The sequence below is a fragment of the Sander lucioperca genome, chromosome 6 (genome assembly GCF_008315115.2).
Source record: "Sander lucioperca isolate FBNREF2018 chromosome 6, SLUC_FBN_1.2, whole genome shotgun sequence".
In the NCBI taxonomy this organism is placed as follows: Eukaryota; Metazoa; Chordata; class Actinopteri; order Perciformes; family Percidae; genus Sander; species Sander lucioperca.
This window is the reverse complement of record NC_050178.1, coordinates 30,838,720-30,864,298: the sequence shown is the minus strand read 5'-3', so window position 1 is coordinate 30,864,298 and position 25,579 is coordinate 30,838,720. Positions and strand designations below refer to the sequence as shown.

The following is a 25,579-nucleotide window of genomic DNA, read 5'->3' as shown; positions in this document are numbered from 1 at the left end:
GGCCAGAATATTATGCAACAAGATCGACGTTGGGGGTGGGGGGGGACGTGAACGTGATGCCGAATCTACTTGTATTTTAACTGAATCTTTCCAAATCCTTCGATTTTTGAGTTCATAAACCACATTTGCTTTGCTTCATATCTATACAAATGCTATTCCGTTGTGTCCGTGTCACGACACACATCACTGAAATCTCATGGACACACTCACTCAAGATTCTAAGCTAAATATGCCTACAACTTTTACATAATGTTAAGGTTATTTCCGGACGGTTACTTGACAGATCACACGTATATAATTAACAAAAAAATAAAAAAATAAAAAAAGTGTAAGACAGCTGTTTAAAAATAAATCTTTATTTTAGGCTCAGCAATAACAATTAGTTAATAAACCAGTGTGTACTTGGCTGAAAATTGCAGTCCCATGTTTGATTGTAAGTTATAAGCAGGAATCTGATAGAAGACTTGACATTGCATCGACAAGCTAACAAAATAAAGTAACAGACACATAACGGCCAAACATGCACGCACACATCAAGAGTGCCCAGCCCCCGAGCTGCACCTGCAATAAACTGAGATTAACATTGGGCAGGATCTAGTGTCTCCAAGTGTCATAAACTGATAATGTTGGATTTTGACAACCAACTAACCAGCCTTGTTCAGTGTGAGAAATTGATGTGCTCATAATTCTTGCACTCTATATACTGAAGTGAATCACTGTTAAGGCACTGGAGGTTTGGTTTGAGATAATAGTTCCATGTAGTCTTAAGCAAAAGCAATCTTTCTCTCTCTCACACACACACACACACATTTACACAGACATTTATATAAACACACACACACACACAGTAGACAACTGTACTGGTTACACAACACAAAATACTGTACACTGCAGTCAAGTCCCTACAGAAGACTTCAAACACGTATCTAAGGCTAAATTTATATCCTCCTGATCCTGAAAACCTGGAATTCTTTATCATCACTCATCTTTTGTTCATTTCCATTTGCAACACCCCAGACTATTTAGATGACATGAAAACAAAAAAGGAAAACACAATTACGCTTAAATTGAGCATTCCTGTGCAACACATTTCCATTTCTTACTTCTGTAAGGATTAAAAGTCATGAGATCGAAAGCATAGCGCATTTCAATTCACACCACTACAGGTACAGGCATGTTCTGCTGATTGAGCCGTGAGTGGCTGATCAGTATCCAATTCAGTTGTCAATAACCAAGTATCTTTTCTCATATCAGTATACACACTAATTTTCTAACATTACACAAACATTGAATACTATGAGAAGAAAAACAATTTGTTGTTAGAAAATGTAACTAGTCTACAGCAGGGAAAACAAATCTGTATACACACTCGAGGAAAGCTACTACATACAGTATAGACATTTACAAAATCGAGCTCAAAAGTGGTTTTATGCCAAAAGGACTACATTCGTCTGAAGCCTTGTGTATCCGATCAAACCAGATGATGCAAGCAATCAATGTCACCAAATCAAGTTTAGACACTGGCCATGTCATCAACCATCAAATAGCTACGTTCCTCAAGAAGAGGCCACAAATTTCTATTGTGAAAGAAAATCCTCCTGAGGTCTCTCAGATCATCCAATACGTTTTAGCAATTCACAAGCAGATGCTAGTCACAAATTAAGAACAGCTTAATCTTCAACATCTATCATCCTACTCTAAAAACTTTCCTGAAACTGAAATTACATAACTATAGATATTAGAAGCCAAGCCTGAAACTAAAGTTAGCCATCAAACCCAGTAATCTTGCTTTATGAGACACACACCAGGATTATTGACATCTGATCAAACTTGGGACAGTCTTTCTGCTCCTGCTTACGTCTAATAACCCTCAGCGACAGTAGGTTATTTGGCTGACAACTACTATTCTCATAAGTATTCATGCTCTACTTTTTTACAAGATATACAAATTTGCACAGGAGATAAATCAATGATTCAATCCAACAAAAGAAAAGAAAAAAGAATGCAGGGCTTATTTTAAATGTTAGTAGCATTGATCTAATATCTGCACACAAAGACAATTACTGCAAAAACATTGAAGGGTTATAATCATTACACAACTCATGTAGATCATTTCTACATAATGTAACTTCTTCAAACATTGCTACTCATCATCAAAGGTCAAACATTCTGTAGTTATTCACACACCCCACGGTTTCTATTATTCTGCCATGGATTAAACATCTTCCATTTCATAAATTATATATCCTTGATTTCAAGGCAAAACAAATTGGATGAAAAGCTCAAGATAAGTCACATGCCAACAATTACCACTCAGAGAGAAACCAAATGTGCCTCATTACACACACACACACACACACACACACACACACACACACACACACACACACACACACACACACACACACACACACACACACACACACACACACACACACACACACACACACACACACACACACACACAATTACTTTAAGTAAAGTATGTTTCATCAATACTGCTGGCAGACTCTTTCTAAATAATAATTTTAGGTCTGCAATAATATTAAAACTCTTTTGAAAAAGTTTGTCAAATGAAATATAGTCATCCGTCTATTTACATATATTATATATTTACATATATATAGTTTTAGTTCATGTTTTATGGATTCTTTTTTTATTTTGGTGCCCTTGGGGGAATGTTCTGTTCTTTGCCACTGTGTCTGGCTCCCCGGTGTGGGGAAAATGGTTTGCCAGGATTCAGTCCTCTCTGATGCTCCCGAATCTTCAGCCCTCCGGACCTGACTTGGCCATTCGCCCCTCTGAAGGAGCGTAATGGTTGACGAGGCAGGCGGCCGTCTCCGGGTTTCTCTGGTTTGTCTGTAGCGCGCCTGGAGTTGGGCCGAGGCTCCTCAACCCTGTTGACCTTGAGCTCTTGCAGGGGTTGGCTGGCTGAGGAGGCAGGGGGGGATGGAGAGGGCGTCTGTGCTGCTGGCGGCTCCTTAGCCAGCCGCTGGCACACCTCTGCATAGCTGAGCTTTCTTGCCCCCTTGTTAGACAATGATGGGTGAAGATTTAAAATAAATAACAAGACAAAAATAAATCCCATGTGTAACAAACGCAATAACCACTTGAAGACGATATGATCAAAAATACTAAAACACTCCATCATAGTTTTAAGTTGCTTAAGAGGTTTGTTTTTTTATTATACATTTGACTTGTTTGCTGCCTCTACTCTTAAGACATAATTCAATCCATTGAAACAGCTGTGAATTCCATCTACTGCTGCCATCCTCCACAAAAGGAGCCAGCCAATTTCATACACAAGTTTTATATTAATAATGAGTAAACAGGGAGCTTTAAGCTGATGTTGCTGTGAGCTAATGTGGCACTCCTGATCAGAAGGCAGGCCTTACCAGCTCGGATGTTGGAGATGTTGGAGTTGGGGGAGATGGGGAAGGTGCTTCTGTAGGAACAGACTGGCTGCGGGTGGAGGGAGCAGGTTCAGAGGCTGTAGGGGAGGCAGCCTGCGAGGACAAGGAGATTTCTTCCTTTGGAATAGGAGGTTCAGCTTTAACCTCTTCCTTTATTGGAGGAGAAACACTACAATCGACAAAAGAAAGTAAAAGATAATTAATTTTCTATGTATTTGCCCTTTTTTATTCACAGACATATTATTAGCTTTAACTAAACTTTACCTTAAGACTGGTGGTACCACTGTGAGCGGTGTCACAGGAGAAAGTTTAGCAACAGGGGTTACAGAATCTGGTTTCCTTACAGCATCTTCAGAGAGGTTTGTGTTTCGGGCCTCGTTAACCTCTTGGCTCACATGCTGAAATAATCAAGAATTTTAAATGATGTGCATTTATACAACTGTAACTTAAATACTGGTTGTACAAGTCTCCAGAGTAAAAGATATCAAAGAGGACAAGGCTTTTACCTTGTTGGTCACCTTTAGGCCACGCACAACATCAGAAAGGCGCACCTCTGGCATACTTTCTCCCCGCATACTGACCACAGATCCCGGCAAAGGAGGAAAATTGGAAGCTGCCAGGTCAAACTTTGGTGGAGGTGGTACCTTGGCCTCCATCAAAGGGACAGGCCTCTGTAGTTTTCATTAAAAAGTTTTAGGAAAACATAAGATAAGTAACATTATAATAAACTTTCCACAAAAATACTTTACTAATACACAACTTTTTGATAAGGAGATACCATCAGGACCTCATTGGTCTACACAGGAAATTCACACTATTTAAAAAAAATAAATTAAATAAGCGGGTAAAAAGAGGAAATATGCTGACCATGGTATGTTCATCTTCTCTTTTCCTCCTCATGCCTCTGTGGCTACCTCTCCTACAATGAAGACAGATAATTTTACATTAAAAAGGTTTTACACACAAAGTTAAAATTTCATGTAAAAAACACACTGTATGGAATGCAATGGGTTGCATTTCCCTGGAACTGATTGTGAAAACCAAAAACATTTGATTGTTAGACGATAGTCTAGACAATGTAACTTTGAGAGGTGAACAAAAGTGATAGGACAAGATACAAAAACAGAAAATTATTAACAACACATAACACTAATGCGCATTAGCCCGTCACTTGATTAACGTCATAAATCTTTATCTCCATAGTGTTAATAAGCAGGATAATATTCACTCGCCTGCCCCGTGCAGCCCCACTCAGATATCCACTGGGTAAGACGGCCTGTGGAGAATTGTCTTTAAGGCTGAAGGAAGGTAGAGAGGCAGTCGCTGAAGTGGTGCCAGTCGGCATCCCTGATGTCTGAAGGGGCTGTGGACTCAGGGGTCCCGACAAGCCATCCGTCAGGGTCCCCGGAGCCAAAGAAGAAGAAGGGGGCATGCCTCCAGGCCTAGGATGACCCTTAACATGGTTTCTGGGCACACACAAAAGGTACACATTTCTTAAAGATTATTTTTTTGGGGGCATTTTAGGCTTTTATTTGAGAGGACAGCTGAAGACATGAAAGGGGAGAGGGAGGGGGAATGACATGCAGCAAAGGGCCGCAGGGTGGAATTGCACCCTGTGCCGCTGTAAGGACTGAGCCTTTGTATATGAGGCCCACGCTCAACCAGGTGAGCTACCAGGGCGCCCCAGGGGCACTCATTTCTTACTTACTACTGAATGGCAGCTCTACCATGAAAAAGTACATTTTCGCTTTAGGCAAAAACCTTTTACATGTGCAGTTTGTTTGTGCAACATTTTGTGTACGGCGGTGGGAGTGTCACTTAAATGGCCCATTTGTTTGACGTCCTGTTATTTAACCCCCCAATGTAGCACAAGTAGACTATATTTCACAATTATCGTTTTCTGTCAGATAGTTTATAGATCTCAACATTATCGACCGCATTTAAAGGGAGCTTCATTTCACGGAAAAAGAAAGAAAGAAAGAAAGAGATGGAGCGACTGCGCTTTGTTGTTGCAGGAAACAGTTGTAACGTATTGTTGTTACATTTATTGTGAAAGAATCAAATCGGGACAAAAGCATATCATCCCAGCCCTACCTACCTACCTATACTGGATATTTTTAATATTGCTTGCTATAATACTGTTAGTCTATAACAGGAACTTAAATGTAGTTGGAAAAAAAACCAACATCTTTCAGCATAATCTTGGTTATAACAACCTGATTTAATGCAACGTCAGCTGAATGTCCTTCCTATATTTGTCAATGACGCATGCATGTAGTAATCAGCATAGGCTACTACATACTTGCCAACATTTAGTTTTTTTTTTTTGGGGGGGGGGGTAAATACATAACCCATTGCAATTATTAACCTGTGTGTTAATTGTATTGTATAGCGTATAGCATATAATAACACTAACCATAGTAAATCCAAATTGGAATGTTTCCAAAATTCCCCAGCTAAACTTTCCATGGAAAGCAATATTAAAAATATCCAGTTTATTCCCGTTAATTCCCATGAAAGTTTCCTAATTGGAAAGTTTCCAGAATTCACCAGCTAAATTTTCCATGGAAAGTTTCCAAAATTTTACCAGAAAATTTTCACCCCTTAGCAACCCTAATCAAGACTGGACAGCATTTCTATGAATGAGAGAGTTATGTCATTGTGACTTGCACCTACCGGTTCCCGCTCATAGGTCGATGGGCGTTGATGGAGCTTGAGTTTGCTTTGTAGTTCCCAGGACTGCTGTAACCATTTATGAATCCGCTGTGCGGGAAAGGTGCCTGGATATCCCAATGGCAGTAGGAAATCAAATAAAGACCATAAGCTCCATAAAAATGTCTAATGCTCTGGACAATACAATATATCTGTATATGGACTGAAGCTGGGAATATCACATTAACGGCAATATACACTGCTATGAGCACCTTGACACAATGTATGCATGTATTCTGGACAAAACTAACTTATAACATTTCAATCAATTTCAATCCTACATTCAGGTTCTCACCAGTGGTGTTTCAAAGTAAGGTGTGACGGAAGGGTTCCAGGAGGGAGACACCACAGGGTATACAGGGTACTGCTGCTGAGGGCTGTACGCCTGCTGCATGTAGACTGGGGAGCCATACTGAGCCTGTGGTTGGGCATGCTGACTGTACACACTTGAGTCCACACTGCGGAAGCCGTTCTTACCAAAGAATGTGTTAATAGCCTTAATGCGGGCCTGGGGGGAGGGAAAGGGTAAGAAAGAAGATAATCAGGTAAGTTTGCTAGGAGTGAAGATGTGACACTTCCACTGTGCCTATGATGAGTGGCCTTGTATATCTGTTTATTGTCCTTTAGTCCCCTCAGATCTCATAATCTCACGGTCATTAGGCCATACAACACTGCACTGACTAGGGGAAAGAGGGGGGGGGGGAGAGTAAAGGGGGAGAGGAAGAGTAAAAGAAGTCAAGGGAGAGTAGAGGTATGGCGTAGAAGCAGGATGAGGGAGAGTAGAGGAATGGTGTAGAAGCAGAGATACAGCAGATTGATCAAGAGAGGTCTACAGATGAAAAGTTCCTCCCAGCCAGCCACAGTGCATATGGGTCCTTCCAAGCGCGATACTGATCATCACTGGGGTTTCGACAGGAGCGGTAATACGTCACAGCCTCATTTGTTTTATCAGGGGCAGACAAGGTCAAGTCAAAGTCCAGCTGAAAAAGCATGCATGAGATACTGTACCTGCAATGCAAAGGTAAATGCCACATTGTGATAAGAAGGGATATTAAACTGTCTAGAGATATAGGTGTGCAACAGTTCTGACAAACACCTCCTTGCTTATCAAGTCTCTGTGCACACAAATCCCAAGGTCACTCCTGAGGCTATGGCTTAGCCAGAGAGTAGTGCCGTGACAGCTAACCAACACAACTAGTCTTGTGTAACACAAGGCTTACTGGGTTCCATACTACCGTCTAAAATAGAACCAATAATAAGCAGTGATCCAACCTGAAATAAAAACTAAACCTAGTAGCGTACTGAAAAAATTACTGGTTTATGCATTTTTATGACAGAACTCACCATAATTGGTTTTCCCTGGAACATTTTCACTTCTTCTCTTAGGTATCTGTAGGCCTGAGGACAATAAAAAGGAAAGAACCAAGTATTCACAATACTGTAAAATCTGTGTTTCAAATCTTCCCAGGGCACTAGTGTGATGTTCATTGCATATAACTATTAACTTGTTACTTGCACATTAAAAGATGAAGTTGCTGTAATAAGTCACACACAAAAGTATCCCTTATACTGCATACCTAATACTGCATTAAACAAAGTGAACAAGCTACTATAAGCAAGAATTGTCAAATCCAAATTTTGCGCCCTCACCAAGGTCATGGAAGTCACCTTTGGTTTCAAAGAATAATGAAACTAGAGCAAATGACAGCCACATCTAACGCAGAACTTATATTGTAAATGTTAATAGAAACATATATATGCCATGCTAATAAAAAATAGAATAAGCATTAAACCAAAAATGGAACTGTATTGTAACTTTAGGATTATACAGCGAGTCGGCCAAAAACATGCCCTGTGTTTTATAAATGTGGATACGTACCTGTTGTGCATCCATATCTGACTGAAAAGTTATGTACCAGTTGCTGTTGTGTGCAAACTCTGCACTTAACACTTTGGGGCAGTTTTCACTCTTAAAAAGAGCCTCCACTTCCTGTGAATAAGATGCAAGGCTCATATTACACATTTCTCTCTCCAACACGGAACTCACACATCTCCAATCAGGTCACCCTGCAGGCTCTGTGATAAGATGTCAATGAGCCATTATATACCTACTATAACAAATTAATCCACAGTTTAAACATCAAAATGCAGTGAGGCGCATACTGCACATCACTGTCTATAACGGACTAGTTGTCACCAGCTTTGCCTGAACACAGTGTGAGCAAGCATGAGCGTGCGGGAGCACTTTGTTTGTAGGATATACTTTACAGTAAGATGGGTGGGTTTTGTGTAGGACTGTGCTCAGTATGCAGTATGGAACTTTTACCTCAACTGGTGTTGTCTCTGGCACCTCTCTCAGAATGATGATGCAGCGACTGTGGTTTGGCCGAACCTTCTCTCCAGTTTCATCAACTTGCACCATGGGAGAGGCTGTAACAAAGACACAACCTAAATATAAGTTTTTTTCACAATCTGTAAGTAACTTTAGGGCCCCTTAAACAACCTACTTTGCATGATCTTGGAGAATATGCATCTCTCTCTGGCATACATCTCCAGCATTTTATTTTTTAATTTGGTTTGTCAGGAGTTTTTTTTTTTTTTTTAAAGTAATTATTAATACTAAAAGCATTTATTATTGACTGGTAAACTACAAAACACAATTCAGGGTTTTCACCCTGGGAAAACAGTTCGCAGAAGTGGTAAGCATCAGACCACAATTAACAACTGCAGGAGACCATTAACTAGGCTCGGGCCAGTGTAAACATTTTCAAACCATTTGATATTAAGCCTAACACCGGACCGGTATACCTAATTTTATCAAAAGGTGTGGCACTTGACTCAGCTGCTCCCGAGTGAGCCCATAATGAGAGTGTAGCGACTCCAGTAAATTGCTGTCAGACACTAGTGGCTATCTATGGTTAGTTTGTTCATTTAAAAAACAAAAAAAAACATTATGTTAATCATGTTGTCATATTGCCAGTGTGGGACAAGCTACTTGGAAAGTGTAGAGAGCTAAGCTACCAGTTAACCTACATTAACTAAAGCTTCACTACACTGAAGCTACCATTAGCCACCAAAGAAGCTAAGCTACAGCAACATGGCCAATAAAAGAGCTAAGCTACTAAAAAGCAATTTTATTCAGACAGCGACGCTATTGAGAAGTAGTTAAACTAGTAACGCTACTGCCCAACACTGCTTGCAATATAAATTGGATTTAGTGCCTTTACGCCATTGGCACAGGTTGCTAATGTAGCAAGTAATCTAGCCTGGTACACCGGACAAACCAGAAATGGACCCAACTTTACCCTTAACTTAAGACCTGCTTTATAAACCCGATGCTGTTACATGATGTTATGAAAATAAGTTTTATTTAGTTCAAAACATTTTAAAGTTGTTTATGGATTCTGTCTGTAAACTAACGTGTCAGTGAATCTGCAAGCATTTGTCAAAATACAGACAGAACAGCAGCACTGGTACCTCGCAGTACATCCAGAATGAGGTCCATGTCAGTGGTAAGGGCTTTGATGTCCTCCATGCAAGCAATGGTCCAGATGGGAACAAACTGATCACTGTCCATCTGGGATATCAGGTACAGGTCCTTAGACAGGTTCTCTCTGCAAATATTCAAAAACAACGACATTGGACTAAAAACATTCAAAATGTCAAACTAATTAAAGAAATAAATTAAATCAATGACTGTTAGACCAAGTTTTACAACATATTTACAACCCTAAATAAAAACACCTTAGGTATACTAATATTCATGCTCCATTGAGGAAATGGCTGTTTATTGCAGCTGTGAAACACATCCAAAAGGCAATTCAATTATTCATTACTGATGTTATTTTTGTAGCTGTATGCACACAAGCACGCTCCAGCTAGTGCAATAAAGTATATAGGGGCAAATATCAGCGTAAATAACCCATCCAAACGGTTGCAATCATTGGTATAAACTAAAAGACTTTGAACATTGCTTTCCTACTCACCTAGAAAAGCAGAACTCGAGCTGTTTCTTCAATGACTCTCTTAGGTTCTCCTCAGATATTGGTTGTTCCTTAGAAGCATCACCCTCTATGGCTGACTCGCATTGCGGGTCAAAGAGTAAATACCCTAAGTCAGGGTGGTCAATGCCATTCACAATGCCCTCTGCGGGTACAGGGGCATAGTCAGCAGTGCTGTCAGGATATTCAGCGTTGTGTCCTTTTCCCCCTGAAGAGGGGACGTCTGAGTAACCTAAGATAAACGAGGCAAGCAGAAAAAAATGTTTGTGAAATAACTGATGTTTAGACAACAGCATCTAATGCTAAAGAAACATGTGCTTTGTCTTTGTTGCATAACCATGAGGAAAACAGTTTCCTCAAATACCATGTCTATCTGTAATAATCTTGGTATTTATCAATAAATACTTTACATGTCTACACATGTCACACAGCCTATCCCCATACTTTAGTACTGTACCAGTTAGGGGTGTAACGGATCACTAAACTCACAGTTCGGATCACGGTTTTGATTCACCAGTGGATCAATTTTCAGATTAGCAAAAAAAAAAAAAAGCCTGTAAATTTCTGTTAAATAACAATGGTACTTTACAATAAATTTGAATGCACCATGAGGTTTACCAGTTTCAAGTAAACACAACATTTAATCGTCGCTGTTGTTTTTCCGACAACAGCATCACTGCAAGTGCTAGTTTGTGTCTGCAGGCTGTTGTACGTCCCGGTATTCCTCTACAGAGAAATACAGTAACACCTTTACACCGTTTAGCTGTCAGCATTTTAACCGTGTTTAATCCAGCCCCAGCTCTAAGCCCCCTATTCTCGGGTAACTCAACTACCAACTGCCGCTTTTGACATGTTCCATTCACGTGAACATACAACTGGTTTTTAACATATGAGACATTCACATGAACAGAAAATTGCATTGCCATTATCTTTTCCAGGCAACTCTCCATAGAAATTCATCAGCCTACTTTTAGTAACAGCGGCAGTTAAAAATGTATTTCACACTATAATTATGGTTAAACATTGCAATTAATCTGCGGTTCACATGCATTCCGAACCGTGAGTGGATCAACTATGGTCCGTTACACCACTAGTACCAGTGCAGGGGGGCAGGGGTTTAGTTTACATTAATGGCCTGAGGGGAAGATGGAGATCAACTGAAGTTCTCTGCACACAGAACTGAATAAGCTCATACCGTCGGCCATGTCAGCAGGAGGGGGGTAGGTCAGCAGCCAAGGAGAATTCTCTGTCTCCTCTGGGATGTCATTCTGGTGGGCAGGGATCTCCTGCCAAACTTTAGCATTGGGGTTCAGACCTGCTCCCTTTGTGGTGACCTGCATGATTATAAGAATATACTGCAAGTTACAGAAAATAGTTTTGGGTACACAAAATACACAGTATGTTACAAGAAACACACTAGGGCAGTTAGAGCAGAAAAGCAGTGTTTTGGTCCTTGAAACAGTGAGATTTTACATGATGGGATGTAATGTGTTAAGTCAGACACTTAGATGTGTGGAGTTGCCTGCAACTGGTTTCAAACATGCGTGACATCAAAGTGGAACCTGGACTTAGAGGCTAGGAGGAATTGTGGAGAGACATGTCTAAAATATGGATCATCATGTGCGGTGTTTGAAATTGAGAAGTGGTGTTTTGTACAAACGAATAGGCAAACAGAGCATCTTTGTAAAAGCCCCTTTCTTCTACATAGAACAAATGATCAAATACACACGCCTCTTGCATCACCACTTATGTACATGCTTTGCATGACTGCAGGTAATGGTAAAGTCAACAAGTCAAAAAAGAACCAGAAGGAAATTCAGGAAAAGATCAGCATTCAATTACCAAGTAATGAATAAGGTATGAAAGCAGTGTTTACATAATGTGGCAAGCCATTCACGCATTCCTTCAAGTTACTACTACTGAACATCATAACTCAACTGACTCCCTTTACTGCATCATAGCCAATCCAATTAATAAAGCTAGTTCGTCCGAGATCCCTTAAACCAGTTTTCCAAGGCCTCAGCTCTCCACACACACAAACCATCCGAGTTTTAATTGGCTTCCACATCACTCTTTACCCCGCCTCTCAAACGGTCACGTTACCATACATGGCGCAAGTCCACCTCTGAGCTCCAGCGTGACTTAAACAAGGCATTTTGAGCTGACATCCATTGCAAAACTTCGAGTGTGCTTCAGTCATTGATGTTAAACCAATACGTGAATCTAATCGGTGTCTCAGAACCTTTGAGTCAAACCTGTCTGCTATCCAAAATGTGGTTACAATTGACCGGCTCTGCGTTTGCAGTGAAGCTAAGTGACGTTAGCGTTCACTGCAGGGAAGAAAGAGCACATGGTGCCCGACGTGCGCACACAACCATATGCGACGATATTCAAAATCGTTTCGTTTCTCTACTTTTCTTCTGGAGTCAAGGCGTCTGTGGTTAATTGATTAACCATCCCCTCATGGTTCCCTTTTCAAAGTTGACTTCTCCGCGGCTTAACGTTATTGGCATGATGACCTTTATCACGGAACTCTTTGATAGCTAACGTTACAGTTGTGTAACATAGCTAACATTTAACACATCACGTGTAACGTTAGTAACTTAACTTAGTCGCTATATATGAAACGTAAATGAATTAAACTATGCATTTAGAGCGACTTGTTGTTGCAACATGAGAGCTTTCCCCCCCCCCAACTCATGTCTTAAACACGTTGACAGGATAAGCTTGTTTGGTGTTTCGCAGTCTACCATATTGTGACTAGCGACTCCATAAATACCTGCCTTTAGCCAACTAGCTTAAGTTTACTAACATATCACACCGGCCTTATTTTACACTGCTAAACTAAGCTAATTTGTTTGACAAGTTGAAAGTAACATGATTAATTATCCATGTATATATACAATTCGTGGTTCAGAGCACAAACGTTAATTAACATGTGAAGTGTAACCTTACTACAATGGCGCAGTTTGGGCGAGCTTAGACAGCACGAGTCAAACGGGAGGAAGGACGCAAACAGGTTGTCGCATGTTAGCTAGCGTGCCCTCACCCAGGCCCCAAACTCACCATGCTGCTTCGATCCTCGTCTTCTTACGATGTCCTCCTCAGCTCCAATAGATTCAATTGCTCTGTTGGTTTTATTATTTGGGATGGCTTTAACTCTTAAAAATGATTGGCCGCATGTATTTAGCTAGAGTGGCCTGCCGTCGTAACTACCGTCTCCCCGGTAACGTAATTCCAACGACCGAACCTGCTCCAGTCCAAACGGTGCGCCCGCGCAGACCACAACTTTGAAAGCTTTTAATTTAGAACAAGAACGACTGTCTCGCTGTTTTTTGTAAAACAGTTTCCCATTTGATGAAATATGTTCAAGCTCAATTCCTCCAGCTTCGAGGCACCGCTCATCCAGCATGTGACATCTGCGTCCTCTGTCTACCACCGTCCGTCCCAACAGACTTTACTCCGCCTCCACCTTCTTACCTCCCCGGCAACAGCAATGCTACACCGCACGTAGCAACCAGTCTATGGTAGCAACGATCGACTGACCCCTTTTGAGGTCACTATGGCTGCTGGAGCCGAGTCGATGCACTTATGACACCTGCCTTATCTTGTAATAACGATATTGCACACAGCGCTAGTTGATGTATACTTTAATTGATCTATATTTCACCTGACATTGCAAAAAAAACGAGTTTAGTTAGTATTACTGGCGGCTCCCTCTTGACGTGTCGTTAGGTATCAACCGGTCCGGTATCAACTCCCAAGCTGAGTGGATAGGACAAACTTCTGTCCTTCAACAGCAGCTCGAGTCCACAACCGAGAACTGTTTCTTTAAATATTATCTTTACACTCTGTTCACTTTCTATTTAAAGACTTTGAAGTGATACAAATCAGAATATTAGATTTGCACCCATGAAATTAAAATAATACATCTCATTACGTTTTTTTTCTCATTGTCACACCATGGATAGCGTGGATTATTGATCTTTTATCAATTTGACAAAATAGTTATATATATATATATATATATTATATATATATATATATATATATATATATATATATATATATATATATATATATATATATATATATATATATATAAAAAAAAACGGATTCACATGACTATCATACGGGTACAAATCATATACTTAAGTAATAGTCACTGACTTGATTTAATGCAGGATGTATCAATTCCTGTTGCTCACCATTAACAAATGATCAAGTCACTATGCCTGACAACGCGAGACTAACACTTAATAGACCAATTAAGGAATGTTAATTCAGTTAGTACATACATGAATTGCTATGTAACCAAATTAGCTGGATTCTAATTCCAGTCTTGGAATTTATACAAGTAAACAGCAGTATGAAAGGCCAATGCTAGTGTGCGTTGAACATGTAATGACCACGTCTTGATAAAAAAAATATTTATATAAAAAAAAATATATATATATATATATATATTATAAAAACATTATAACTTTGTGCTGGAATTGATTTGCACAGGATCTTTTAAACACTAAGCAAGTGCTGCAGCCATGCCATCGCTACCTTAATTGATTGCGATTTCACTTGATTACACCTCTTATTAGTATTGTTTTGACGAATAAAGACTAGATTGAGTGCAGAGAGCCAGAATCAGTGAAAACACTTGTGTATGTCTGCAGGGCCTTAACACTTTTGCAGAAGACGCAGTTTACTTACATTCGTAAGTAAACACAAAGTTATGATAAAAAAAGAGAGGTATTGCTAGTGATGTGGACCCCACTGATGTATACACAATAAAAAAAAAACAATGTTTTTTAAATGCACAGCGACCTCTTTAATTATGCAAACTAATCGGACACCCAATTAAATTGACTTAAAATTGACTAAGTACACATAATTGCTTTACTGTAACAACAATAGCCTACTTATACTTTACTGGTGACAAGGTGCACTTATTTCAGATAGAAAGCAAAACAATTGTTTTCTTCAGTATTTAACATGACTTCATTAGATTAGTGGAGGGCATTTTCTTGTCCTACAGATTTGCACACAAACTTAAAAATCCCCCTTTCACCAAATCATGAAGAGTTTAAACAGGTTTTCTTATTACGCCTTGGTAGGCCCAACCATCTGTGATGCCTGCTGGCTTTGTTGCAGTTGCTGGATCTTCACATTCATTACTTCAATCACAGCTGTAAGAAAGAACACAATGTGTAAAGTAAATGCTTTTCCACTTAAAACCTCCTAATTGAGACTTTTTCAGTTTATGGTTACCATGTATTCTTGTAGCATATATATATTCTTAAATACATTTTATTTGTACTGTAAAATATTACTTGTGTAATGTTAACTTTAAAGTGAATACACTTTCTACATTTTAGTGGAAGTCTATGGATCAGTTAAAGCTACAGTATAGTGCATGACTATTTTATATTAATGAACGTCCGTTAAATTCAAGCCATTGCCAAATGAGTTAATACAAAGCTAATTAAGCCTATCAGCTCCACAAAACTCTGTATTTCTCAGTGTGGCTGTGTTTACAAAATGGTGTAGTTTGGCGACATTCGCACAAAGCAGCTCGAGTGATGCGTTTTACGTCACCGCTGAGAAAGGACGACAGCAGTGTTCAGCTTTGGCGATGAAGAGGACATTAAAATTACAAGATAATTTACCTCTTCTGATGAGTCCATGTTTTTTTATAATCCTCCGTGTCCTCCTTGATTTGACGGGATAAATGCTACTAGCAACTGTGTAGGAGGGGTGGGGGTGGTGTGTGATCACCGAAAGGCTTGCGTCATGTGGATGTGCCTACAGTGTTGTTATTACTTGAAATTCCTCATGGGGGCTACAGAAACTACGCACTATAGCTTTAAGTTAATACAACTTTAATTTAATTTGCAAACCCCTATGCAAAATAACTAGTATTCATTTCTTTTAAAATATGCTTTGGACTTGCCTTGCCATATCCATTATATTAGTAAAAAGATAAAGGGACTTGTAGCATTATAATATATGGCTTTGAATTGGAAAGATGGGACATTTAGTGAAAAAATGAGGAAATAGAGATATCTACAGGGGTTAACGTGGGTCGGAACTTCGATTAATAAGTAAATTTATCTAATTGGCAGTTTCATTCATTACTGTTTATCCATTTCAGTGTTTCCCCTATTTATTCTCAGTAGCGCACCGTAGTGAGTCAGTGAACAAGGCAACTGTCTGTGGTGAGTTCAAACGTCTGTAATAATAGCAGGACAGTTGCGTACTATCTTCTAAAGTCAGTTGAACAGGTGAAGATCACGGTTACAAAAACAGGCTCAGTAGTAAACGACACAATATCGTGCTGCAGATCTGGCGTTTTTAGCTGAGCTAGACAAAGAATATTTGGTTAAAATAGATTGGCGAGGCTGTTTTGCTCTCACTGTTGGCCGTGAAGTTAGCTTGAAGTGAATGTAGCCTCGGGGTGTTTTATGTGTAGTGACTGCGTTGGACTTCGTTTAAAAAATAGCCTTTTGAATGCTTGTCGGTAACTGGTCATATGGCAAGTTAGGAGGCAATTTGGCATGCAGTTAACACACTAGTCATAACTTTGTTTTGATGAAAACAACTCGAGGCAGTTGCTCCTGGTGTTCTCCACCACAGATCTTGGGGGTTACCACACACACACAGTGCTGCTCATAAGTATTCATACCCATGCTAAAGTTGACTAAAAAGAGGAATAAAAATAATCATCTTTTGGAAATTGATCTTAATGCCTTAATTAAAGAAATGAGGAAAAATCCGACCTTTTAAGGACACCAATTTTTTTTGTGAATGAATAATGTATTGTAAATAAATAAATGTTCTTCCTTAAAATACAGGGGCCATAATTATACATACCCCTATGTTAAATTCCCATAGAGGAAGGCAGATTTTTATTTTTAAAGGCCAGTTATTTCATGGATCCAGGATACTATGCATCCTGATAAAGTTCCCTTGGCCTTTGGAATTAAAGTAGCCCCACATCATCACATACCCTGCACCATACCTAGAGATTGGCATGGTTTTATTTCAGTTAGCCTAATAGCTAACTGAGCTAAGATCCATATCAATGCAAATCAAACCAGCTATTAGGCTAACTGAAATAAAACCATGCCAATCTCTAGGTATGGTGAAGGGTATGTGATGATGTGGGGCTACTTTAATTCCAAAGGCCAAGGGAACTTTATCAGGATGCATAGTATCCTGGATCCATGAAATAACTGGCCTTTAAAAATAAAAATCTGCCTTCCTCTATGGGAATTTAACATAGGGCTATGTATAATTATGGCCCCTGTATTTTAAGGAAGAACATTTATTTATTTACAATACATTATTCATTCACAAAAAAAAATTGGTGTCTTTAAAAGGTCGTATTTTTCCTAATTTTTTTAATTAAGGCATTAAGATCTATTTCCAAAAAATGATTTTTTTTATTCCTCTTTTTAGTCAACTTGAGCATGGGTATGAATACTTATGAGCAGCACTGTGTATATATATATATAAAGAATGTAGCTTACCTTGTTTCATGGCATGTTTTTCCTGAAGGGCTGGCTGAATTTTCTCTATCTGCTTTGTAAGGAAGTCTATTTTGCGTTTGAAGAACGCCTTTGTCTCTCCCACATTCTACAGAGATAAACAAATAAGAGTATAAATACAATTTACATAAGTGTTTTTTCATTTGAATACATTATTTAGTAAAAGATTAAATTATTTATGGACTTTCAAATGTAAATATATTTGCCTTTTCAACATAGTATCCTGTCCCCACATCCACTAAAACATGTTCCACGTCATTTAATGTTCCAGGGACGTACATCTGAGAAGAAGAAATGTCAAGGACAAGTATGCATGTCTCAAGAGACCCATAACTTCATTTAAAGCACATCACACAAAACTGCAAAACATGAGATGCTGGTTGTTCTACTGTAAAGTAAGGATACAGAGCTGGTAAGTGGCACGAGCAATTCTTTTCCTGTATGAGAAAAGAGAGAGGGGGGGGGGGTCACATGACTTCAGCTGCAGATTCACAGATGTAGGGGATGATTTCACAAACTTTCATCAAACTAACAACATTACACCTTTGAAAACATAATGCACATTCACAACCCATCTTTTTGTGAAACACACTGCTGTACAGTAAGGCCTTTAGAGAGTTTGTTATATAAAATGATCCTAAGCTTTGCAGAGCTTGCTAGATGTATTCATTATCACCATTTCAACATATAGAAGAGGGTAGCTTTATTTATCATAGCAAATGAAGAACCACTGTTGAGCTAAATATGTTTTTATCAATAATTCCAGTAACTGTTAACCCTCTGAGACCTGCGGGAGTGTCAGTGCTTTACTGTCTTTAAGAGGCTGTAGTGGGCTGGGTTCTATAGCTAGAGTGGAGATACTGGTATCTTATGAAACTATGAAAGGCCTGAGGCATCCATTGGTACCAACCATGTCATGCTTGCTTGTGGTAAAGGGGACTAAATAATGCTCCAAAGTTAGGGTAAATTTTGGCGATGGCTAAATTGGCATGGCCTTGACCTCTCACCGCAAGATAGCTGAATGAAAATGGATTCTATGGGTACCCACGAGTTTTCCCTTTACAGACATGACCACTTTATGCTAATCCCATGCAGCTTGGGGCAAAAACTATGTGTTTTTTCTTATGCAGTATAAATGTTATACTCGCCTATTGTACAATTATGTATTTAAATATTTCTGCAGTCTTGGAGTTGCGTAAATTGGGTATGACTAGAAAGCCGAGACTCTTGTGGATTTAATGAACCCAATTATATTCATCTGTGATGATGTTAGTCCTCAAAGTAGCCAATTCATTGTAGTAAGACCATTTTGTGTCACTGTATCAAATTTCCTGTTGTGACCCCCTAGGATAATCACAGCCTCATGACACTTTACAACCACAGACTAGAGACGGTATGGCTTTTCTTCTTTATTGACAATAAGGGGACTTTTGAGCAGTTTCCAAAACAGTGAACAGTACTCTTCATCCAATCACCCAGAAATTCAAGTTTTTACTTTTTTTTTTTTTTACACAAATCTCTAAATGTCAAAGGTTGTTGATACCAAATCACAGCATGGATTTTTTTTATGGTGTCTTAATATGGTATTTTGGATTTTTTTTTAATGGATTCTCAGGTGTTAATAACAACTCTGGTATTAACCCAAAAACTGCTGCAACTTATGAGACAAAAGGAGTATAGGAATGGCATCATATACTTCAATCATTATGCCTAACAAAAACACAATGTTTATTACAGATTTATGTCTATAAAAACCTTGACACGCCGTGCTGAGCTGCATCTCACATTAATCTTCATGTTCCCAGCCTTCGGATGATGTACACCACCTCTATGTGGCATCTACTGTTGACCTGCTATCACCCCTAAGGATCCCTAGTCCCTCCCAAAAAAGACAAAAATGGGTCTATGTGGGTTAAGTGCTTGGTGGGGCACAAAGTCATAAAACTTTACTCACCCTTATTGTTTTTGTTCAGGACGTTCATACTATCTTTTGCTTCAACATATTTCGTCTGGACAACTTTGAGCTGACCTATTGAAGACGTCAAGAACTCAATCTCCTGCAAAACATGTACAAAACAACCGACGTTAGAGATTCGATACACAAAGCGACCACACCTGTCTGAATCATAGACTGTCAATAAAGAGGTCTAAACAACAAAATATGGCCACACGGTAATTTTCAAGGATTTTTTTTTTTTACTGCTGTCGAAACACGTGAAACGATGAGGGGCAGATTCGCTAACATGTTAACTTACCTTGCACACTGGGTGACTGGATATTTAATTACCGTTAGCTTCAGATGTGCTAGCTCCGCTAAGCCCACCCTCCCGTTTTCATTTAGATTATCGCCCTCATAAAGTCGAAATCTAAAAACACAGTCACAGTTGAAAAATACTAAACGTTTTAATATTACCTGATCTAATTGGGTTTTGAGTCCCTCTAATTGAGGCAGGGAGAGGTCTGTGAGATTCACCGCCATGTTGGAAGCGCGATGCCAAATGACACCGACTGTGATTGTGTTTCCGGGTGATGGAGGTGGGCTGTCATTAGTCTGAAACACCGCCCCCGTGTGGACAAGACATGAAATGCACCTACTTCTTTCACTTTTAAGACGTTTTTCAACTTGCTTATCCAGCATGTTAAAATGCGCTTAAACAGGTGTTGGTGATTTAGTGGTTCTAAACAATACAAATATTTTCTCACTCTAAATGCATATCGCTTTTAGCCTGGATGCCAGCCGAATTTAGCCCCGCCCACAACATTCGAGGTCGGGAAGTTCTGACTAGAATCTGAGTATGACGATGTCAGGCTATATCGCTTGTATAAAATATACATATATGCAAAAGGTAATATTATGTTGAAGTTTAGGTCTCACAATAAATATAAAAAAAATAACTTTGATTAAATGTCACTCAAATGCATTTACATTTTTAAACTTCTACCTAAACTTAAAACATTTAAATCAAATTCAGTCATCCCCATTTAATGTCCAATTGGTACTGTACAAAAGCACTACTTCCTACGAGCCAAAATCACAATAAAATTCAAAAAGGTCAGAATGCATTTTCAAGTTCATGTGACAGTCAATTTCAATATCATTAAAGAGGAATTATATGAGTGACAATTCTTTTGTACTTTAATTTTGGCAGGATGTTGTTGCCAAATACATTTTCATTTTGTCACATGTACATTTTACTGAAACTTTTGAACATTAAATGACCATATACTCTTGATACTGGTAGCCCTGATATTCCTGTTTTTGTGCTCTAGGGCCCTTGAAAGCACCCTCAAATTATAGCTGACACTCATGAGCTCTGGATCAAATGCTCCTAGAGGTATTTAAACATTAATAATATCCATTAAGCATTAAGAATTATAGCTACAGCTTTTAGCTTTAAAAGAAGTAGGTCACAAGGAAGGACACACTAGTATTGTAAGAACAAGATATACATGTGTAAGATCTAACTTATCTTCTATGAACAAAGTATGTGCGGTGAGAAAGCAGTTCCTATCATTTGGAACAAAATCAACTTACTGTGGGAACAATAGTGTAAGTACCACTTTTTCCTCAACTCTATTGTACATAAATGTGACTAAGTAAGAAGTAATTTCCACAACACACTCATTTATTTAAAAAAGGATGTTTAATAAACACATCAAACAGTTAAAATTAGCAAGATATTTAAAAGCATTCACACTATAGTAGCATTGGTTTAAATAAAGAAAATGTAGTCTGTTAATCTTGCCAAAAAACTGCAAAAAAAAACAAGGATTACATTTCAAGTTAAAAATCATGTACTCCAGCTTGTGTGCTGAAAACAGCAGCAGAGAGATACTGTAGATACTGTATAGATTGTCTACATCCTGTTTTTAGAAGAGTTTGAGATTACCAGCCCATCTACTGCAGGTGAATTGGTAAGCCATAGACTACAGGTGCAGCTCCTATGAGGTGTTTCAGGTGTGTGGCCTGACGGGAAGGGCCCATGTAATGCAGGAGGGGCGCTCCAGACCCAGCGGATAACCAGGACTCCAACAAGGCTTTAGTGAAGCGATCAATGTCCCGATCTGTTACATCCCACAGATTTCCCAAAACAAATGGGCTAAGGAAAAAATAAATAGAAACGTATTAATAGGACCGTATTAACTGATCCTTTTTCAACTGCACGTAAAGACGTATCTCACCAGCCTGCTATGAGGTAGTTGAGGATGATGCCTTGTCCTTCCTGATCCCCGCGCACTGCCAGAGCGGCACTACTGCAACCAAAAAGCAGAGAAGCTGCTCTCATCTGCCGTTTTAGGACTACCTGGCTGTCGAGGAATCGTGCGCCTGCACCGTGACCCACGTAGCTAAAGCATCCCGGTAAGAGGGACATGGACAGAGAGGATACAAAGTAAAACAGGGTATCAAATCAAAGAGCTTAATATAGGACACACAATGTATAAATACAATTTAAAAAAAAAACAAAAAAAAAACGGACTTTTTTAAACACAAAAATAGTGTTTGTTAAACGGTATCCTCTTTAGCATACTTTACCAAATGGAACCAGTGAATTCTTAGCTGCTTACAAAACGACTACTAATCATCAAAATGCCTGTTGATCGACTAGTTGAATAACAGACTACTTGTTTCAGCTCTAATCTGCTACAAACCTCTGAATGAACTCATTTTTTAACATCTGTGTTGTAAAAACCACAACTATTATTTTCTCTCCCTATCAGGATACTTAAGATCATAAACTCACATGTATAGATCCTTGGTAGCAACTGCTTCTTCCAGCTGACCTGAGTCAGGAGCAACTCCACACACACCGTCCCAATCTAGTTGACTATAATGAGAATGTTAATGTAGTAAATAGAAAGAAAAGAGACCGGTGACAGAAAGACATACAGACAAATGAAATGCATTCAATAAGTATTGGTATCACCTGCTAAACCATTCCTTGAATCGGTCTTGAGAGTTTCCTAAATTGGCATCAGCGTCCAGCACATAAAACACCTGCCTTGTATTCACACCTTGCTTCAGGATGGACTGAGAGTCTGTCTAAAAGGGAAGATTTAAATAACAATATTTATAACCACCACTGACCTTAACTATCAGGAAGTAAATAACATCTGCGCCACATGCCATATTGGCACAGTAATAGACCTTAATCTTACCTCTTTCTGAATGCATAGTCCAATTAGTGAGTGCAGAGAAGGCATCCGGCTGACAGAATGAGACCTTAAGATGGAGATGCTCTCCCACGGCAGCTTCTGAAGGTACTGCAAAGAAACAGGACACAAGGCAATACCTCTACATTTTAGCATTATCCTACCACAAAAGGTCATTTTGGACCAAAGCCCCTCTATGTACAAATCAGACTATAGGAAAATTCTGTATTTAATAGATGATAAACTAACCTTGTCCAGGATGAGAACCACATGACCACGGGGCTCTTCTCTGTCAGCGAGCCGGGACACAGCTGTATGGAGAAGCTGGTCACACTTTTTGTCCCACTGTGGAGAAACTCCCATTGCAAATCTCTTAAGGGCTTCTTGGGAGAGCACAGGAGAGGCAGACAGCAAAGCCTGAAACACAACAAGTCAGAAGTGATATTGGTTGTTGCATTGCTGGTCCTTTGCCAGCCATTTTTGAGACCAAGACAGAATGAAAGGTCAGATGCTGCTGCTAAAGGTCTATGGAGCTAAAAAACAACAACACTCACCTTCAACATTTCCTCACTGACTGTCACTCCCTTTGCAGACAAGGACTTGCAAAGGTGCTGGGCCTGTTTGGAGAGCTCAGGATCCAATGAAAGCGGTAGAAGAAAGCTGCTCCAGCATCCCAACAATCCCTCCATCTCCTTCAACAGCCGCTGAAAGAAAGGTTTATTTAGACAAATGAATTTTGTTTCCGTGTCCTGTTTTCTTGGTCTACATGTCTGAGTGGAAGTGTATAACATTATGTGAAACAAAGTGAATAAAGCAGGGATTGTGAATGAAGCCTTCTGAGACTCCCCAGCAGAACCCTCGCTCTTCACCACTTACCTCAACTCGAGAGTCAAGCGCCCTGCGACCGTCCCACCACTTGGCCTTCTCAGACACACAGCTTACAACCTTCTGCTCCACCTGAATACTATCCATCTCCTGCACCAGCCAACTGATGGGGTGCTGCATAACACAAAGACCGAGGCAAAGTTATAATCTGGGATGTAAGTAATGAACCACAGGGAAATTAGAAAAGTCAAACTATTAAAAAAAAAAAAAAAAAAAAAAAAATCTTCCACCTAAGAGTATTTGTGACATACAGTAATTACTCATTGACCCAAAGAAAGCAGTCACTGTGCTCACCATTTTGGATGGATGTGGGGTATGGCTATCCTACATGACAATACTTTAAAGTCACTTGTGTCACCAAATTGTCTGGTTTCAGATTGTGGCTACCATTCTGCTCATACCATCATTTACCATCCTCACCGGTTGTTTAGAGGTGGCGATGTGAACAGTGACAGGGGCAGATCCCTTCTCAAGACGTGACAGTATGATGCTGTCACCCATCTCCCAAGGTTTTACTCCAAGAATAGACATCACACACACGGTCACCCCTGCGCAGGAGAGTGGGATGCAAAGAGAGAAAGGATATTACATAAGCATAATGTAGTTCACATTCTGCCTTTGCTTATCAAAAATGAAAGCATCCAGAAATCTCTATTAAATCAGGTTATGGACAAGACATAAAAGTGCACACTCACTGAATCAGGCCCCACTAAGTATAGTTAAAGTAGCAAAAGGAATGACATAAGATACACCTTTACTGAGGCCCAGTGGGGAAATTATACTAGAAGTTTGACAAACAATCAAAGCTTGCTCAAGATCAAAATCCACTGAATTACCAGTTTCCAAAACTGTGCTATAACCTCTCATAATGCATTACTGACATGTGCAAACCACACTTTGATGGAATCATACACGAAAATTTACCCACTTTGCTACCAAAATCAAGACCGTATTTCATATTTTACCTGAGGGAAGGTGTTGAATTTGTTGGATAAACTCCTGACAGTGGCTCTGGGGGAAAGTAGAGGAGTCAGCAGTTGGAAAGGAGAAGATGTTCTCCAACTGCAACAGCCTCTGTTCAGCACAGTTCTTGGACTCGTTTGGACTGAGCTCATCTAGAGTCAGAGCATCCATCTTGTCTGCTAGCTCATTGGATGCCTTACTCAGCTTTCTGTTCGCATGACACATCAAAGCAACACAAATTAAACTATTTGTAATACCGGCAATGTAAAACAATGTTGAGCATGTCATCAAAAGATGCCAAAAATGTATTGTATTTGGTAAAAAGACCAGTGTTGTAAGAGGGAAATCATGACTTGACCCTATACATACAACACATAGGCTTACTTGAGACAGCTGGCTAAATGTCTGATTGTGCGATGACGACTTGTGATGCCCAAGGACTGGGCATGCAACATTGCTGTAGTTATGGGGTCCTGCTGTCCCGTGGTCAAGGCCAGAAGAGAGAGGGTCGTGTAGATGGTGGGTGAGGGGAAGTGCTGAAGGGCCAACCAGGCTGAGCGGAGCAATGACTCAACATCCTCCAGAGAAAGATTGTCTGAGAAAAAGAAAGAAATTACAGATGCAACTGGATGGAGAACTAATAAGGTGAAAGAACTGCCATTAAGACTTTAAGAGTGTTTACATATGTATTTGTTAGTTTAGGTACCGTAGCCCTTATTATACATTATAGGGTGCATTCCTACAGTACCACTCAAGTTTTTTTTTTTTTTTTTTTCTTCAAATGAATGAGAAAGTGTCCAAACTTTTGACTGCTACTGTATGTCGCACTGTAAATAAAGTTTATGACCAATTCCTGCTTTAAAAAAAAAAAGTTCCCTTTTCCCCTACACATACTGTACATTTTAAATTA

At 39.5% G+C, this 25,579-nt stretch overlaps 3 protein-coding genes across 3 annotated transcripts in view; all 3 read right to left on the bottom strand.

Annotated features, from left to right (window-relative positions):
• Positions 1 to 340: 340 nt before the first annotated feature.
• On the bottom strand, positions 341 to 13,632 carry larp4ab (La ribonucleoprotein 4Ab). The gene is made up of 16 exons (XM_031321223.2): positions 13,193 to 13,632; positions 11,322 to 11,460; positions 10,112 to 10,358; positions 9,603 to 9,739; positions 8,452 to 8,555; positions 8,005 to 8,115; positions 7,470 to 7,523; positions 6,421 to 6,633; positions 6,090 to 6,193; positions 4,646 to 4,879; positions 4,281 to 4,332; positions 3,920 to 4,084; positions 3,678 to 3,811; positions 3,396 to 3,582; positions 2,542 to 3,028; positions 341 to 2,371 (listed from the first exon to the last, which is right to left on the bottom strand). The coding sequence occupies exons 1-15, from the start codon at positions 13,193 to 13,195 to the stop codon at positions 2,657 to 2,659; spliced, it is 2,256 nt and encodes a 751-aa protein (XP_031177083.1). The 5' UTR covers positions 13,196 to 13,632; the 3' UTR covers positions 341 to 2,371; positions 2,542 to 2,656.
• Positions 13,633 to 15,097: 1,465 nt separating this feature from the next.
• Positions 15,098 to 20,255, bottom strand: pfdn5 (prefoldin 5). Its single transcript, XM_031321123.2, has 6 exons — positions 20,084 to 20,255; positions 19,625 to 19,727; positions 18,076 to 18,107; positions 17,877 to 17,951; positions 17,653 to 17,758; positions 15,098 to 15,309 (listed from the first exon to the last, which is right to left on the bottom strand). The coding sequence occupies exons 1-6, from the start codon at positions 20,147 to 20,149 to the stop codon at positions 15,224 to 15,226; spliced, it is 468 nt and encodes a 155-aa protein (XP_031176983.1). The 5' UTR covers positions 20,150 to 20,255; the 3' UTR covers positions 15,098 to 15,223.
• Positions 20,256 to 21,292: 1,037 nt separating this feature from the next.
• espl1 (extra spindle pole bodies like 1, separase) overlaps positions 21,293 to 25,579 on the bottom strand; it is a 20,137-nt gene continuing 15,850 nt past the window's right edge. The window contains exons 22-32 of the mRNA XM_031321107.2: positions 25,054 to 25,264; positions 24,672 to 24,877; positions 24,127 to 24,254; positions 23,698 to 23,820; positions 23,376 to 23,525; positions 23,071 to 23,238; positions 22,828 to 22,932; positions 22,596 to 22,711; positions 22,413 to 22,496; positions 21,853 to 22,017; positions 21,293 to 21,770 (exon numbers count right to left, since the gene is read on the bottom strand). Coding sequence (XP_031176967.2) covers positions 21,569 to 21,770; positions 21,853 to 22,017; positions 22,413 to 22,496; positions 22,596 to 22,711; positions 22,828 to 22,932; positions 23,071 to 23,238; positions 23,376 to 23,525; positions 23,698 to 23,820; positions 24,127 to 24,254; positions 24,672 to 24,877; positions 25,054 to 25,264 — 1,658 coding nt within the window. The 3' untranslated portion in view covers positions 21,293 to 21,568. The remainder of the gene's footprint in view (positions 21,771 to 21,852; positions 22,018 to 22,412; positions 22,497 to 22,595; positions 22,712 to 22,827; positions 22,933 to 23,070; positions 23,239 to 23,375; positions 23,526 to 23,697; positions 23,821 to 24,126; positions 24,255 to 24,671; positions 24,878 to 25,053; positions 25,265 to 25,579) is intronic.